The following is a 14,298-nucleotide window of genomic DNA, read 5'->3' as shown; positions in this document are numbered from 1 at the left end:
CAGAGGATGGCCTTGTTGGGCACCAAAGGGAGGAGAAGTCCTTGGTCCTGCCAAGGCTGGACTCACCAGTGTAGGAGAATGTTGGGGGGGGGTTGGGAGGGATAAACACCCTCATAAAAGAAGGGGAGGGGCTTATGGACGGGGAAATAATTGAAGTGTAAATAAAAAATCCAATAAAAAGTCTTTAAAACAAAAAAGATTACACTTCATTTAGAAATTTTTATTTTATTACAAATAGAAATGTCAAAGGTCCAGAGCACAATCCAGGAGGTACTAGTTGTACAGTCTGATAGGAAACATAAACGTCAAAGTTAATGAGGATGATTTTACAACAAAATTAAAATAAAGTTGTTTAGTAAAGTGAAGTGGAATTTTAAAAGTGGCTTGAGCATGTACTGTGAATTCTGTAGAAGGATAAGGCCATTAGCTTTCAGACTCCTACATAGGGAACAAACACCTGGAAGATTTGTAAGGAAGTCAGTTAAATTCTGCATCTGATTGATAGTTCAAAAGAGAAATAGGATTTCTTTTGAGTCACTTTGATAGGAGCATCTATCAATGCTTCCAAAGGCATGACTTGGATATCGTGAGTAACTTTTCAAAGCTGTGAGTTTGCTGACAGAGTATCCGGCATCCTCATTTAATCAAGGAATGTGGGTGGTTAGGATATGCACCCTGGAATTAGCTTTTGCTAAGAGGGAAAAAGAAATCCAGGGCGAAAGACATGCTCAACTGAACTAACATTTTAGTCTCACATCACTAGGGTATGCTTAGGTATAAGGTTCCCCCGTTCACTGCATCTCATGTATCAGTTTGGGGGACAGAAGTACAGAACAATTGCCTCTCTCTTGCTTAGCTATGTTTAGGATGTTGGTACAGCCTTGAAGATCCTTCACTGGGCAAAAGAATCCCTCCTGTGGTCATGTGAAACATGAAGAGTAATTCATCTTCCCTTTAGATAAAGAGGAGCTTTCCCTGGCATGGCCTGCACAGCCAGAGACAGAACCAGCAGACTGCTAGCATGTCTTATTTTCCCATGCATCCTTATCTGTAATGCAGTTAAGATGCAATTTTTCTTTTATGGAAAAAGGTTCTGCTTGAGCTTAGGAATGTCCTGCCACACAAGCATATTGCAAATTTAACCCATTTTTATACAAGCATGCCTTTTTTGGCAACCAGCTTTAAAATGTGGCTTATTTTGAATATTTTATATTAAACAAATTTTGTTACTGTAAACTTGTTTTGAGCTATTGCTTTAGGTTTAGCCTTGACAACATAGATAGATGTCAATACAATGTGAGATATGAATTAGTCTTTCCATCCACGTTTGTCCCTCTAAATGAATTACGTTTGTACTTAGTATTGCTACAAACATTGTTCTGAGCATATTGAAGACATTTGATCATTTCATTTGATCATTAACATTTTGTCTCCAAATACCTAGAGCTTAACAAAGTTACCAAAAGCATAAGTGATCAGACATACATCTTTAAGTCATTTTTAGTATGAATAGATCCTTATAATCCTAAGAACTTATAAATCTTAATCATTGTCAAATGTATCATTCTTAGGTCCTGTCCTCCACAAATCCTGTATAATCTACTCAGATCTGTGACTTGTTTTTAAACTTCTGTGGCTTTGTCTTCACCTGTTATTTCTTAAGACAAATTTTCATTTTATTATACAAAACCCATCGTGATTCAAAATATTTAACCCATTATAAACCTTGTATAAGTTACTCAAACCTTCCGAAACGTAGCCTTAAACCTTGTATTTGACATCTGGTTAAACATTTTTCCTCATACCTATGTACTGTTGTTTTTTTCTATTTCCCTGAATGAGAATTGAATCAAAGTTACAAATATGTATTTTTAACAAATTAAATGTATCCATACATAGACATTTATTAATTCTTCTTGTTATAAGTATTAAGCTAACTTTCCTTTTGCTTGGAATTTTATGGCTTTTTAAATCCATCCCTCAAAAGTCACTGATCCTGAGAGAAAGAAAGTTTACATTCCAGAAAGGGCTTCAGAGATATCCATGACCTTAAATGGAATATTTTTTAAACAAAAACCAAAAATAGAAGGGCCAAGAAGAGGGGTAAGTATTCAGAGATGGCTGTAATTATATTTAGCCATATATATATATATATATATATATATATATATATATATATGAAAAATTAAATACTATGAGATAAAGAATAACCTCTATTGGGGATAGTTTACCTAGCAGTTCTCAAGCACATAATGTCTTTTACCTGTTCTATTGTTCTCTTCCTCACTTTCAGAATCAGATAGTCACCTTGACCCAGGACAGAAGATTTGGAGAAAGCTTTTAAATAAACATGCTTAGGTCAAAAGTGGGCAAGCCAAATCCTATCACCAGAGCCAGCTTTTCAGAGAAGTAAAACAGCATGTGGTAATATTCCAATATTATCCAAACACAAGAGACATTTGAATCTCTGTAAGACTGAACCCAGTGATCTATATATCTGTAAGCAGTTCACGTGTCCCTGAAGATGGAGGTAGGCAGCGTCCAAAGTTTAACTAGTACTTTATTCTAGTATCTATAACATAGAGGCCACCAGAAAACTATAAAATGCAGCTGAGAGTTTCCAGACATGGTGAGGCAGAAACAAGAGTGCAAAAGTACAAGCAAGAAGATCCACGTTTCATAGGACAGAAACAAAGGCAGACCATACACAGAAAGACTGTCACAGTTTAGGGAAGCAGACTTGGGACCCAATAGAAATGGCAGGAATTCCCCTCAAAGCCAACCTGCTTCTCCCATCCCCACCTTAAAAAAGGGTGTTCCATAGAGAAGTTTGCCACAGACTCTCTGAGGTGGCATTCTGGACTCACTGACTATCAAGGGTTCTGGAATGATTAGGGTCTCCACAGGGCAAGAAGTAGAAAAGGCTGCCCTGTCTCTGTACACAGTGTAGCTACCACTTCATAGCCCCTGCAGCCACCACACTCCCCCTGCAGTAGGATATCCTAGCTTGGACTTCATCTTGACTTCATGACTCTCTTTCCACAGGAGCCCTTTGGATGAAGGGCAATAGAAGTTAACTTAAGGTTACTTCTGGATATGATTGTAAGCAGGAGATAAAAAGCCAGAATGAGAAGGTTTAAGGTAATCTGTAAGTGATGTGGGGTTAAGGGGCTTCATACCAGACTCCATTCCGTCTTATGAAGTAATATAAATTACTTTAGATATTGAAATTGAAAGTGTGAAATTCATACCAACAGTGGTCCTTGTCGATATATATTGAAGCTAGATTTGGACCAAGAGCCTAACAAGTATAGCCAGTCTGGGTCTCCCAAATGGAGCTCTTTAAGATTGGCCTGAAGCCAGCCTAAGTGTGTAAGTTAACATAGACAATTTGGAACTCATAGTTGGTTTGAAAGCTAAGTAGAAATGGGTCAAATTCAGACCCCTGGAAGTGTTCCTCAAGTCTCAGATTAACCAAAGGCACCTGGAATGTAGGTGGATCATCCCCAAATGTGGTACCTTCCAGAAGTCTAGAGTATGCAGGGCCAGTAGAAAGCCTCTCCTTCCTGAAATTTGCCCAGGCTATCCCAACAGACACTCCTTTCAAGCACGATTAAATAAGATCATCTGTAATCTTGAGAGAATATTGTTTTATAAGTGAATTACTGTTTTTCTCCAGAAAGGACCCTTGGCTTTATGAGACTCCTGGTGCCCTGGATAAATGCTGAGTGGATAGGGAAGCTGAGGAGCTGAGGAATTGAGGAATGGGCGGCCTCAGGAAAAAAAAAGTAGGGGAGTTCCAGAGAGAACAGTGAGATACCCTCCAGGTCCATGCAAAGAACTCCAGGTCTTTAGAAAACAGCCTAATTAAAGGACATAAGATGTCTGTGAATATCGATGTTCTGGAACATATTCTAGTAGGAGACAGCCAAAGGAAAAAGTCCATGAAAAAAATGTAGACAAGCTAGCTATCAGGGGACTGTCTGTGAAAAGGGAGAAAGCAAAAAAGTGGAACAAGAGCGTGGTAGTAGCAATCTCTGGGAAGAGGATGGGTTGGATACTGACTTGAAAATGATGCTTAGAATGAAGGCAGCAGAAATGAGGCATGCATAGACCCGATGAAATGAAAGAACTTGAGAAAAAAATATTGACTGAAACTTGGGCAAGACAGAAGCTTCATGTAATTCAAGAATTAGATGGGAACCCAGTTTGGCTAGTGGAATATTGCTGACTAGGAAAACAAAGAACAGAAATTGAAAAATTGGAGGTGGCTTTAAGCACTTCTCATCACACACCCAGCTCCTCCGTCAGTACAACTGAGTGGACCAACATGGCTGTGGCCCTCTGCAGAAGAGCCTGCAACAGAACTATAAAAGTCATGCAGTGGCTAGAAGTTCTGTCAGACAGCAGCCTTTGCTTTTTTGCTTCCATAGACAAAATCTTCTATATCAAAAGGAACAAATTTAGGTCTATCAAGTTGGAAGCTTAAATCCTTGAGCCTTGGTCCCCAGATAGCCCAGGTGTGTAGCCAGAATATGTAAGTGGTTAAAATCTCCTAATTTGTGCTAGATTTTTTCATTCCTGTTGAGCAACATTAGTATTAGGAATCTATTAGCATCTAAATAGAAAGTAGATTCCCTCTGCCTGGCTGCACGTTACTTGCCTTCAGATGGGTAAAGGAAATGAGCTTACTATTCCCCACTTCTAAGCATTAATTCTCCTTCCTGCAATTTAGACATAGCACAAAACTTGTTTTGTCCACCGTTTAAGCTCTAGAGCAAATCAGAGGAGGAAAAGAGACCTTTTGTAGTCCAGGAAACTTCCATAAGTCAATCGAGAGATTTTTTTTTTTTGTATACTCCTTCAGTTTTGTGTGCCTGCTCCTAAATCAGAGCCCTTAGGCACAGAGATTATCCACTCAGGCCAGGAAGAGAACATAGTATCCAGTACTGATCATCCCATGTGTGGATAAGGTAGTACCTCATAAAGCTGACTCAAAGGCATGATCCAGGCCAATTCCTTCAGGTATGATTGCTAGCAAAGTCATATTTAATCATTTTCAACAGAAGATGAACTTTGTTTAGTTTTCCTTCGTTCATATTTGAGATATATAGCAGAAGAGAACATCTTATCTCATGAAAACAATTCAAATGATGATAGATGATTGACAGTTTACTGTCTTGTGCCATTGACACCATGATGAGTAATGGCTTTTCCCCTGTGTCCAGAGCCCTCCCCAGAATGTCTTTTGAGTCTTTTGTATGATGTCCCATTAGTTAATCCTTGTACAACATAACATCTTCAGGGTATTGGAAGTATCTGGAGGTCTAGCACCTATACAGGCCTTAGTTGAACTGGGCCTGGGGATTTTTCAATGGCAACCTCCTTCCCTCCATGTCAACCACCTCTAACTGTCCCTCAACCCAAACCACTTTGTTCTTGAATTTATCCTTGTTTTTTCTTTGCTTAAGTCCACAATGCCCCACCTCAAGTACCCCACCCCAAAGCCACCTCTCTACAACCAGAATGAATCTCTGAAAGTATCTGAAAAATACATGCAGGTGTTCCCCAGAAGACACTGTGTGTTCAACTCTATAAACTATTAGATTAAGGTTTGTAGCAAATAGACTGTTATAGTAAAAATATGAAATCTACCTCTAGGTGGAAACACATCTTTATCCATCCCTAGAAAGCGAGGTTCACCTTAACAGAGTGGATGTTTTTTCTTTCTTTTTAGAATTCCTTCTCCCTAGTCCATGCAGTCCATCCAACCCACCGTAAGGTTTGGTTGGGTTTGTTTTTACTCAGAAGATTAACTGTCCCTTTTCCTTTTCTTCTGTCTTCCTTCTTTTCTCGACCTAAGCCTAAGTACACTTTTAAATTTCCTAACACTTTAGATGGCCTTACTCATTTTCTTCTTTTAAAAATGCTTTTAATTTATGTGTATGAGTATTTTGCCTATGTGTCCATGCCTTTGCCCACCAAGATCAGAGGGTGTCGAATCCCCACTTACCTGGGTGGAAGCTGTCTTTACAAGAATCTCTAAATGGAAGAAGGTGGCAGACAGAGTTGCTGTGGAATGCACTTGTCAGGGAAGCGTCAGTTACCATTTGGGGTTGTGAAAGGTTATAACCTGTACTGGATACCAAACCTGAGTTGTCTGCAAAAGCAGTAAGTACTCTTAACTGCTGAACCATCTCACCAATGCCTTACTTTTTTTTTAAAGCTCCCCTCTCCTCTCCACCTGGTTGACCTTCACACAAACTCATCTCAAATGGCATGGCTTGGTTTTTGGTTGGTCAGTTGGCTTGGTTTTCCATTTTTTCCTTTTCTTCTCCATCCTCCTCCTTTCCTTAGGGCACACATGAACATATACAGTCCAAGCCTCTGCCTAAGTCAGGTGATAGGATGCAGAAGCTCTTTGTATGTTGTCTGTAATGTGGTATGTTGCCTCCTAATGCAGGAGGCAAATTCAGGCTCTCATTCCCCAGACCCAAACTCATATAAAGGCAACACAGATTTCTTTACATACTGCCTTGACCATTGTGGATTCCTAAGTCTATAGATCACATGGATAATGCTGTTTTATGTACACTAAAATGACTTCTACTAGTTATATTGCCTCTCTTTGTGTGATGATTTAGTCATCTTGTAGATCTATTTCCTTCAGTCACAATATAGCATTCTGGTGTTCACATTTTTTAATCACATGTCCATTACACCATTACAGGGTAGAAGGCTCAGACCTCAAGTCATGTGCACATTTTTAAAAATCTCTCTCTCTCTCTCTCTCTCTCTCTCTCTCTCTCTCTCTCTCTCTCTCTCCTCTCTCAATCTCTCTCTCCATCTCAGTGGTGAGTACAGAAAAAATATCTTTCTTCCCTTTCTTCCACATGTCAAGCACTCTACAGTCCCAGTTTAAAGTCCTGTGGATGCTTTCTTCATACCTACACACCTACAAACATGGTGTCAAGTTAATCTTTGCTATTGTTGTTATTGTTGTTGTGGTTATTATTATTATTATTATTATTATTATTATTATCATTATCATCATCATCATCATCATTATTATCATTATTACTGAGACAGGGTTTTACTTTGTAATCCAGGCTGGCCTCAAACTCACAGAAAACCACCTGTCTCTTCCTCTTGAGTGCTGAGATTAAAGTCTCACTACCAAGGTTTCAACCTAAGTAAATGGTAGTCAAGATTCATGCCGTGCAGCCAGGGGGTTCTTAACCATAACAAGGGTGACAAATGTGTAAAAAGTGATCTGAGCCAAATCTTCTCTGTGGCTGAGTCTGTTTTTCAAGTTTACGTAGCACGCTATGATCACGTGAGCCTCAGTTATCTACCCCGTGACGTGAACGCGTGACGCTGTCTCCTACGGCATTTGAAGAAAGCACGCCCAGAGCACGAGGCACGCCTCAGTTTCCTGGAGACTAGACAGAGCGAGCGAGGAGCCGTTCACTCCAGGCGTTGGAGTAATGTGGTCCTCTCCAGATAAGGATCCGGAAGACAGGTAAGGTGCCTAGGCAGCTTTTACTAATCTTAAACACACCTCTGAAGAGTAAGTACGGAGCTCCAGCCATTAGTTATACTGATGGCGGCTTCGGCAGATCTGAGGAAGAGCTCTCTTTAGAGGTGTGATTCCTTCCGGCTTGGCTCTGACTAAAGTTCTACGGACTTTTCTACCTCTCTGGTGGTGGGGTAGGGGGATTTTATGTTAGAAGATCTAGATGGTTCTACAGGTTTCCTCCAGTGTGGCCTGCTGAGATGCTGAGGCGAAGGGTTTCCATGGAGGTAAAGGGAGATTGTGCTAAGGTGGCCGAACTTTTCCATGTATTAGGATAGGCAAACCCTATGTGCAGAGAGTGGGGTGGGCATCGGCAGTTTACTTTTGTGGTGGTGAAACTGAGGTGAGGCCTAGGAGGGACATGAGAGGCAGGAGATGGCGGGGAAATTGGCTAGAGGGTCCACCACAGAGGAGCAGCAACAAAAGTGGTGACAGTGACTGGCAAAACACCTGGGACCCACCCTCCTCAGGGTTTGAAAGCTACTAGTGGGAAAAGCCTGGAGGCAAAGTGGCAAACTAGACTTCCGATGGTGACAAAGTCCCATCAAGCAAAGACCTAAAGCTGATCACCTCAGGGAGGCAAGGTTTGGGGAGCCAAAGTGGGGAAAGAAGTAGCAGAGGGTTCAGTGAGAACCACAATGGGAAGGTGAAGCGACGTGTGGAGGGGGCAAAGTGGCCCAAGGCAGGGACAAGGACGGGGGAGCCTTGCCGCGGAAACTAATCGGCCACGGGAAAGCCACCGTGAGGAGGTGAAGCGACCCAGGTAGGGGAGGGGGTTACCAGGGTGGGTACCAGAGTGAGGAGGCAAAGTGGTCACAGGGAAGCCACAGCTGGGGAGGCAAGCTGTAGCAGGAGGAGGTGGAACACGCGGGGCGGAGGGTGGCGATTAGCGATTAGTGATTAGCCTTTGTAGGGGAGTGTAGGCCACGAGAATGCCTAGATAGGGCTGCAAAGCGACACCGCCCAGAGCCGCGCCGTGCTGCGGGGCCGTGGGGTGGGAGTGAGGACTGGCTGTGGCGGAGAGAAGGGGGAAGAGACCTAATGGCGCATGCGCGGGAGAGTTCCCCCCCCCCCCCCAGCGTGGAGAGGCGAGTGGTCTTCAACCCAGCTAAGTAGGTGAAGCGTCATAGTCAGCCCGGGGCGGGTCAGGGAGGGGCAGGGTGAGGGGGCGGGGCGAGGAGGGAGGAGCGGGGGCGGGGCGAGGAGCGGGGCGGGGCGAGGAGCGGGGCGGGGCGAGGAGGGAGGAGCGGGGGAGGGGCGAAGAGGGGAGGAGCGAGGCGGGGCGGGATTAGGAGGGGAGGAGCGAGGCGGGGAGGGACTAGGAGGGGAGGAGCGAGGCGGGGCGAGCTGGGGCGGGGCGGGGCGAGCTGGGGCGGGGCGGGGCGAGCTGGGGCGGGGCGGGGCGAGTTGAGGTGGGGCGGGGCGAGGCGGAGGTCGGACCACAAAGCCTTGGCCTAAAAGCTGAGAAGCTGAAATTCAAACTTTAACACCCTTCTCAGGTGCTTGCGACTCAGGACAATGCCTTCCTAGCTGAAACCTCATCTTTTTCTTATTGTCCTTTGGCTTATTGTCCGTGTAGTTTTGACTTTTAAAAATTAGCCTGAAAAATTAAAGGCTCCTCTTAGGACTTTTTTTAATGTTCATATTGCTCCTGAGCGTCTCCCCACCTCAGTCCCTTCTTCTGGTCCCTTCCTTCTTGACTTTGAGAGAAAACACGCGAAAATCGTCATACCCCTATTATCTTTTATTTTCTCCTCCTTTTAGTTCTCTTCCCTTAGTTTCTCTATGTTCCTTTCATTGTGTGCATCAGGGGAGTTCTACACTTTAAGAGAAAATGCCCTATTTTTCTTTGCGAATTTGGCTAATTTTGCTCAACTTTGGGGTTATTTTGGTTTATTGACCCAAGGTTTCTTTGTGTAGCCTGACTACTCTGGATCTAGCTCTGTAAACCAGGCTGAAAGTTTCTATGGGCCGTTCCAAACAATCTTAATTTCTATCTTTTTCTTAAGAAGAGAGGAAGGGAGACTTTGAAAAGCACTGGAAACATAACATGATTTATGGTATTAACATGTAGAATTTATCTCTGAATATATACTTAAAATTCAGTTGATTTTCAGTGTCTGTGGAACGATCTCATTGAATTGGGGAAATCCAGATATTTTATACTCCCACCAAACACTTCCTTCTCCCAATTTTCTAGCCACCACTTACTTCATTCCCTCTTTATTACATTCTCATAACTTTATGTGTGATTTTTAAACATGCTAACTAAAATTCTAAGTGAGAAAGCTTAGAATAGTAGTGAATGAGTAAAGTAAACCATAGTGCTAGTGCTATGGGGATTTGAGATAGTTAAATGAATTGAGGTTGGATATGGTTGGTGGCCCATGCCTGTAATTCCAACCAGGAGTATTTCTGGTAGTTTAAGACAAGGGTGGTACACATGCTGAATTCCATGCCATCCAGGGTTACATAGTAAGAAAAGCTGTCTAAAAAATAAAATAAGAAATAAATATGGTATTAAACATAAAATATTTAATGTGTGCTATTTTATTAGCATGCAGCTTTAATAAACCAGTTTCATTGTGCTCTTCTCTCAGGCCTTCCATGATTGTTCTGAAGAACACTAATTCTGAGACACAAAAACACCGATATGATCTACCATACAAGAGATCTGAGACACACTGTCATTCAGGTAAAGGGACTTTTCTATTATAAAAATTTATAAATTATTGGTAATATGGAATGTGATAAAGGAATATTTCCCCAAATTTATTTGTATTTAGAATGTTTGATACAGTATAGTGGTCTTCAAAAACACTAGTTTTCATTTACCTTGGTCTTTTTCTTTCAGCTAAAAAATCCATTAATTAAAAACTCAGCAGGAAAAGTTTAGTGCAATGACTCAAGGAATGGCCATTCAGAGCCTACCCCACATGTGACCCATATATATACAGCTACCAAAACTAAATAAGATGGATGAAGCTAAAAAAATGCATGCTGAAAGGGACCAGATCTAGATCTGTCCTGAGAGACACACCCAGAGCATGTCCAATACAGAGGTCAATGCTAGCTAGCAGCAAACCACCAAACTGAGAACAGGACCCACTTGAGGGGAATTAGAGGAAGTATTGAAAGAGCTTGAAGGGGCTCGAGACCCCATATGAACAACAATGCCAAGCAACCAGAGCTTCCAGGGACTAAGCCACTACCCAAAGACTATACATGGACTGACCCTGGGCTCCAACCTCATACGTAGCAATGAACAGCCTAGTAAGAGCACCAGTGGAAGGGGATGCCCTTGGTCCTGCCAAGGTTGAACCCCCCCAATGCAGGGGGATATGGGGGGCAATAAGGAGGATGTATAGGGGAATATCTGTATGGGGGAGGGGGAGGGGAAGGAATGGGGACTTATGGACCGGAAACCTGGAAAGGGAATAACATTTGAAATGTAAGTAAAGAAATATAGCTAATAAACAAATTTCAAAAGAACGAAAACAAAAAACAAAAAACTCAGCAGGAAATGGTTAATTTTTTAATAAAAATTTCATCATATGATGAAAGTACATAACTATTAGCAATGCCTTTTTAAATTTGTTTTTTTTTTTGGTTCTTTTTTTCGGAGCTGGGGACCGTTAAATTTGTTTTATTCAATTAAAATATGATTACATAATTTCTCCCTCCCTCTTCTCCATCCAACCCTGCCCCATGCCCTTCTCCACTCTCTCATAGCCACAACCTTCTAAAATTAATGTTGTTGTACATATGCAAATAAGTTTATAACAACTTGCTGAGTCTGTTTATTGTTGCATGTATATGCCTATTGAACCTGAATATTTGGTATTGGATGGCCACTTAGGGGGCTCATCCTTAGGGAAGACTAATTCTTCCTTTATCAGAAGTCTTGGGGCTGGGGATTTAGCTCAGTGGTAGAGCGCTTACCTAGGAAGCGCAAGGCCCTGGGTTCAGTCCCCAGCTCCGAAAAAAAGAACCAAAAAAAAAAAAAAAAAAAAAGAAGAAGTCTTTAATTTACGGTAGCTCTTCATCTAGGAGTACAGTCCCATGAAAATGATTTGTGGAGTATTAGCAATAATTCCTCTTTGAAGGTCTGGTTGAAATCTGTGCTGAATCCTTCTGTCCTTGAGGTTTTTTTCTTCTTTGTGGGGGGAGGGGTTGTAAGAATTTTAATTTTTGTTTCATTTCATGGAAAGATATGGAGTCTATTTAAATTTCATATCTTGATTTAACTTTGGTAAGTTATTTATGTCAAGAAATTTATCCCTTTATTTTAGATTTTCCAGTTTGTTAGAATACTGACTTTTTTTAAATTTTTTTTAATTAACTTGAGTATTTCTTATTTACATTTCGAGTGATATTCCCTTTCCCGGTTTCCGGGCCAACATCCCCCAACCCCTCCCCTTCCTTATGGGTGTTCCCCTCCCCATCCTCCCCCCATTGCCACCCTCCCCCCACCAGTCTACTTCACTGGGGGTTCAGTCTTAGCAGGACCCAGGGCTTCCCCTTCCACTGGTGCTCTTACTACGATATAGAATACTGATTTTTAAAGAAAGTCTTTATGATTGTCTGGGTTTTCTTGTTGTGATGTGCCAATTTCCATTTATAATTTTTTTGGTGGCTGTGGGTTGTCCGGTAGGGAGGTCTTGTGCAGGTTGGTGAGTAACAGAGAGAGATTAAAGTGGACTAGGGGGAAAAGGCTGAGAGAGGCTTCCAGCAGTAATGAGATCCTGTTCACATGTAGTGATAGAGTCTGCAGGAAATGGAGGTGTGGTGGGAAGACAGGATCCTTCAAATGGGTATGGTAAGGCAAATAATTATCTGGGATAAAAGCATTAGGGGAACCCTTGGTCTAAACCAAGAGTAGAAGTCTCCAGTGAATGAAGTTGAAGTAGGTACAGGGGCACCTGTTACCAGGCTGTTACTGGGCTGAAGGTGAGAATGGAGAAATTGTCATGGAGGAAAGGAAGAATAGTGTGATTCACCTACATGTGTCCATGTCAGGTATGGCCAGTGAAGGGCCCAGATAGTGTTTAAAAGGGTCTGCCACTGACACAGAGATGAAAAGAAGGAGCAAAGCTTCTTGAGGTTCAGTGTAGTCCACAGGAACTAGAGGTAGATGGTCAGACAGGTCATTCAAACAGCCTACAACAGGGCTGGACATGAAACCAGAGGAATTGTAATCACAAGCAGCAGAGTGGGGTGATTTCTCTTGATAGTTCTAGCATCTTTGCATGGGGAACTTGTTTCTGTCATGCTGGGACTGGTTGTTATATAAAGCCCTAAGCAAGCTTCCCTGCCGTGTTTCCAGCAGGTCAGATTTTGCTCCCCACTGTGCCACTGGGGGTTGTAGAAGAGATAGTTGAGGTGATCTTTTTTACTTTATGGTATAATACTAGTCATATACCTTAGTATAGAGGTCTTGACTTCATGATAAATGTTATAGTCATTGACCAACAATAGATCCTAAATTAGTTGGCTTGATATTGCATTTTATTTCTAAGACCTGGACATAATTATCTTTGATCAATCAGGAGGCCTCTCTTTTTTCATATTGGGCTTCTTGGCTTCAGGGAGAGCAGGTGCAGATAACTCTTTTATTCTTTAGCGCATCTTTTTGTGTTGTTAAACTAAAAGCAGGCACTAGGGTGTCTCTCATGATTATCTTAAACATCTGTTCTGGTAGTTCTGTGCCATAACACTTGTTCAACTCGGTGTATCTCGTGAATTATCACTGTAAGATAATTTTCAGGTGGCATCTTCCTCTGCCTACCAAAATGTCTGTTGTCCTTAAGAGCAGAGCAAATTGCAGTCTTTGATGGTCTCAACTCAACATACTGCTGCCTTAGCATTCTACGTGTTGAGATTATAGGGGCCCTTTCCAGATCAAAATGACCCCTAAAAGGAAAAAATTGATAAATTAGCCCTAGTTCCTGATTTTTTTTTTTACTTAATGAGGAACCTGGCATTTGAGGAAGGTAGATGAAATGTGGAAAGTAGTGTTGCTTTTTTAATCGAAGGGAAAACGCGTTCATCTAGTTGTTGATAATAAATTGTTCCTATTATACTAAACATGGTGACGTATCTTCAAACTTGTATTGTTCCTGATTTCAGAATACAAAATGAGTCATCGCCGTGGTTTTCAAGGAAGAAAGAGAGGTGCAAATTATATCTGGCATAAATTTGACAGGAGGAACAATCATTTTAATTATCCTGGGTATGTGCTTCCACTTCAAAATTCCAAGAGAAATAATAAAAACACGGTAATAAGGGAGTCCATGAGCACTGCGAAGTAGTACGTGTCCAAGTAGCTCAATTGGCAGGTAGCAGCCCTGGGACTACGCAACACTTTCACTCTCTGTGGTCTTCATTCACTGGGAAACTAAAGAGTACTAGGGATTGAATACTAGTCAAGCCACTCTCATTTTAGCCATGTTGTTACCTTGGGGACAATTCATAAAATAATTTCTTAGCATTTATAGCTACTTGGCTTCTCTCTTTCCTAGTACTCCATATGCCGTGGGACTGAAAAGGAGGAAAGAAAGATACAGTTATGAGGACCGGTATTTTCTTACTGTGTGGAATGATAGAAAAACTGAGGAGTGTGAGGATCTGTATGCTGAAAGGAGAGCCACGGAGAGATGGTATAAGGTCACAGTGAGTATCCTATTGTGCTTTGCATTACCTAGACTATTAGGAATCCTAAA

The 14,298-nt window shown here is 41.8% G+C and overlaps 1 protein-coding gene across 2 annotated transcripts in view; it reads left to right on the top strand.

Annotated features, from left to right (window-relative positions):
* Positions 1 to 7,373: 7,373 nt before the first annotated feature.
* Positions 7,374 to 14,298, top strand: part of Nxf2 (nuclear RNA export factor 2) — a 21,155-nt gene continuing 14,230 nt past the window's right edge. The window contains exons 1-4 of one of the 2 annotated variants that reach the window (XM_002730283.7): positions 7,374 to 7,522; positions 10,177 to 10,271; positions 13,706 to 13,808; positions 14,098 to 14,248. In XM_002730283.7, the coding sequence (XP_002730329.2) occupies positions 7,488 to 7,522; positions 10,177 to 10,271; positions 13,706 to 13,808; positions 14,098 to 14,248 (384 nt within the window). In that variant the 5' untranslated portion in view covers positions 7,374 to 7,487. Of the gene's footprint in view, positions 7,523 to 7,669; positions 7,804 to 10,176; positions 10,272 to 13,705; positions 13,809 to 14,097; positions 14,249 to 14,298 lie in introns of those variants that run through there. The other variant, XM_017602353.3, reaches the window with a different exon arrangement.

This window comes from Rattus norvegicus, chromosome X, assembly GCF_036323735.1.
Source record: "Rattus norvegicus strain BN/NHsdMcwi chromosome X, GRCr8, whole genome shotgun sequence".
Taxonomy (NCBI): domain Eukaryota; kingdom Metazoa; phylum Chordata; class Mammalia; order Rodentia; family Muridae; genus Rattus; species Rattus norvegicus.
Note: the sequence above shows the minus strand (reverse complement) of the source record. Positions and strands in the feature narration are given on the sequence as shown.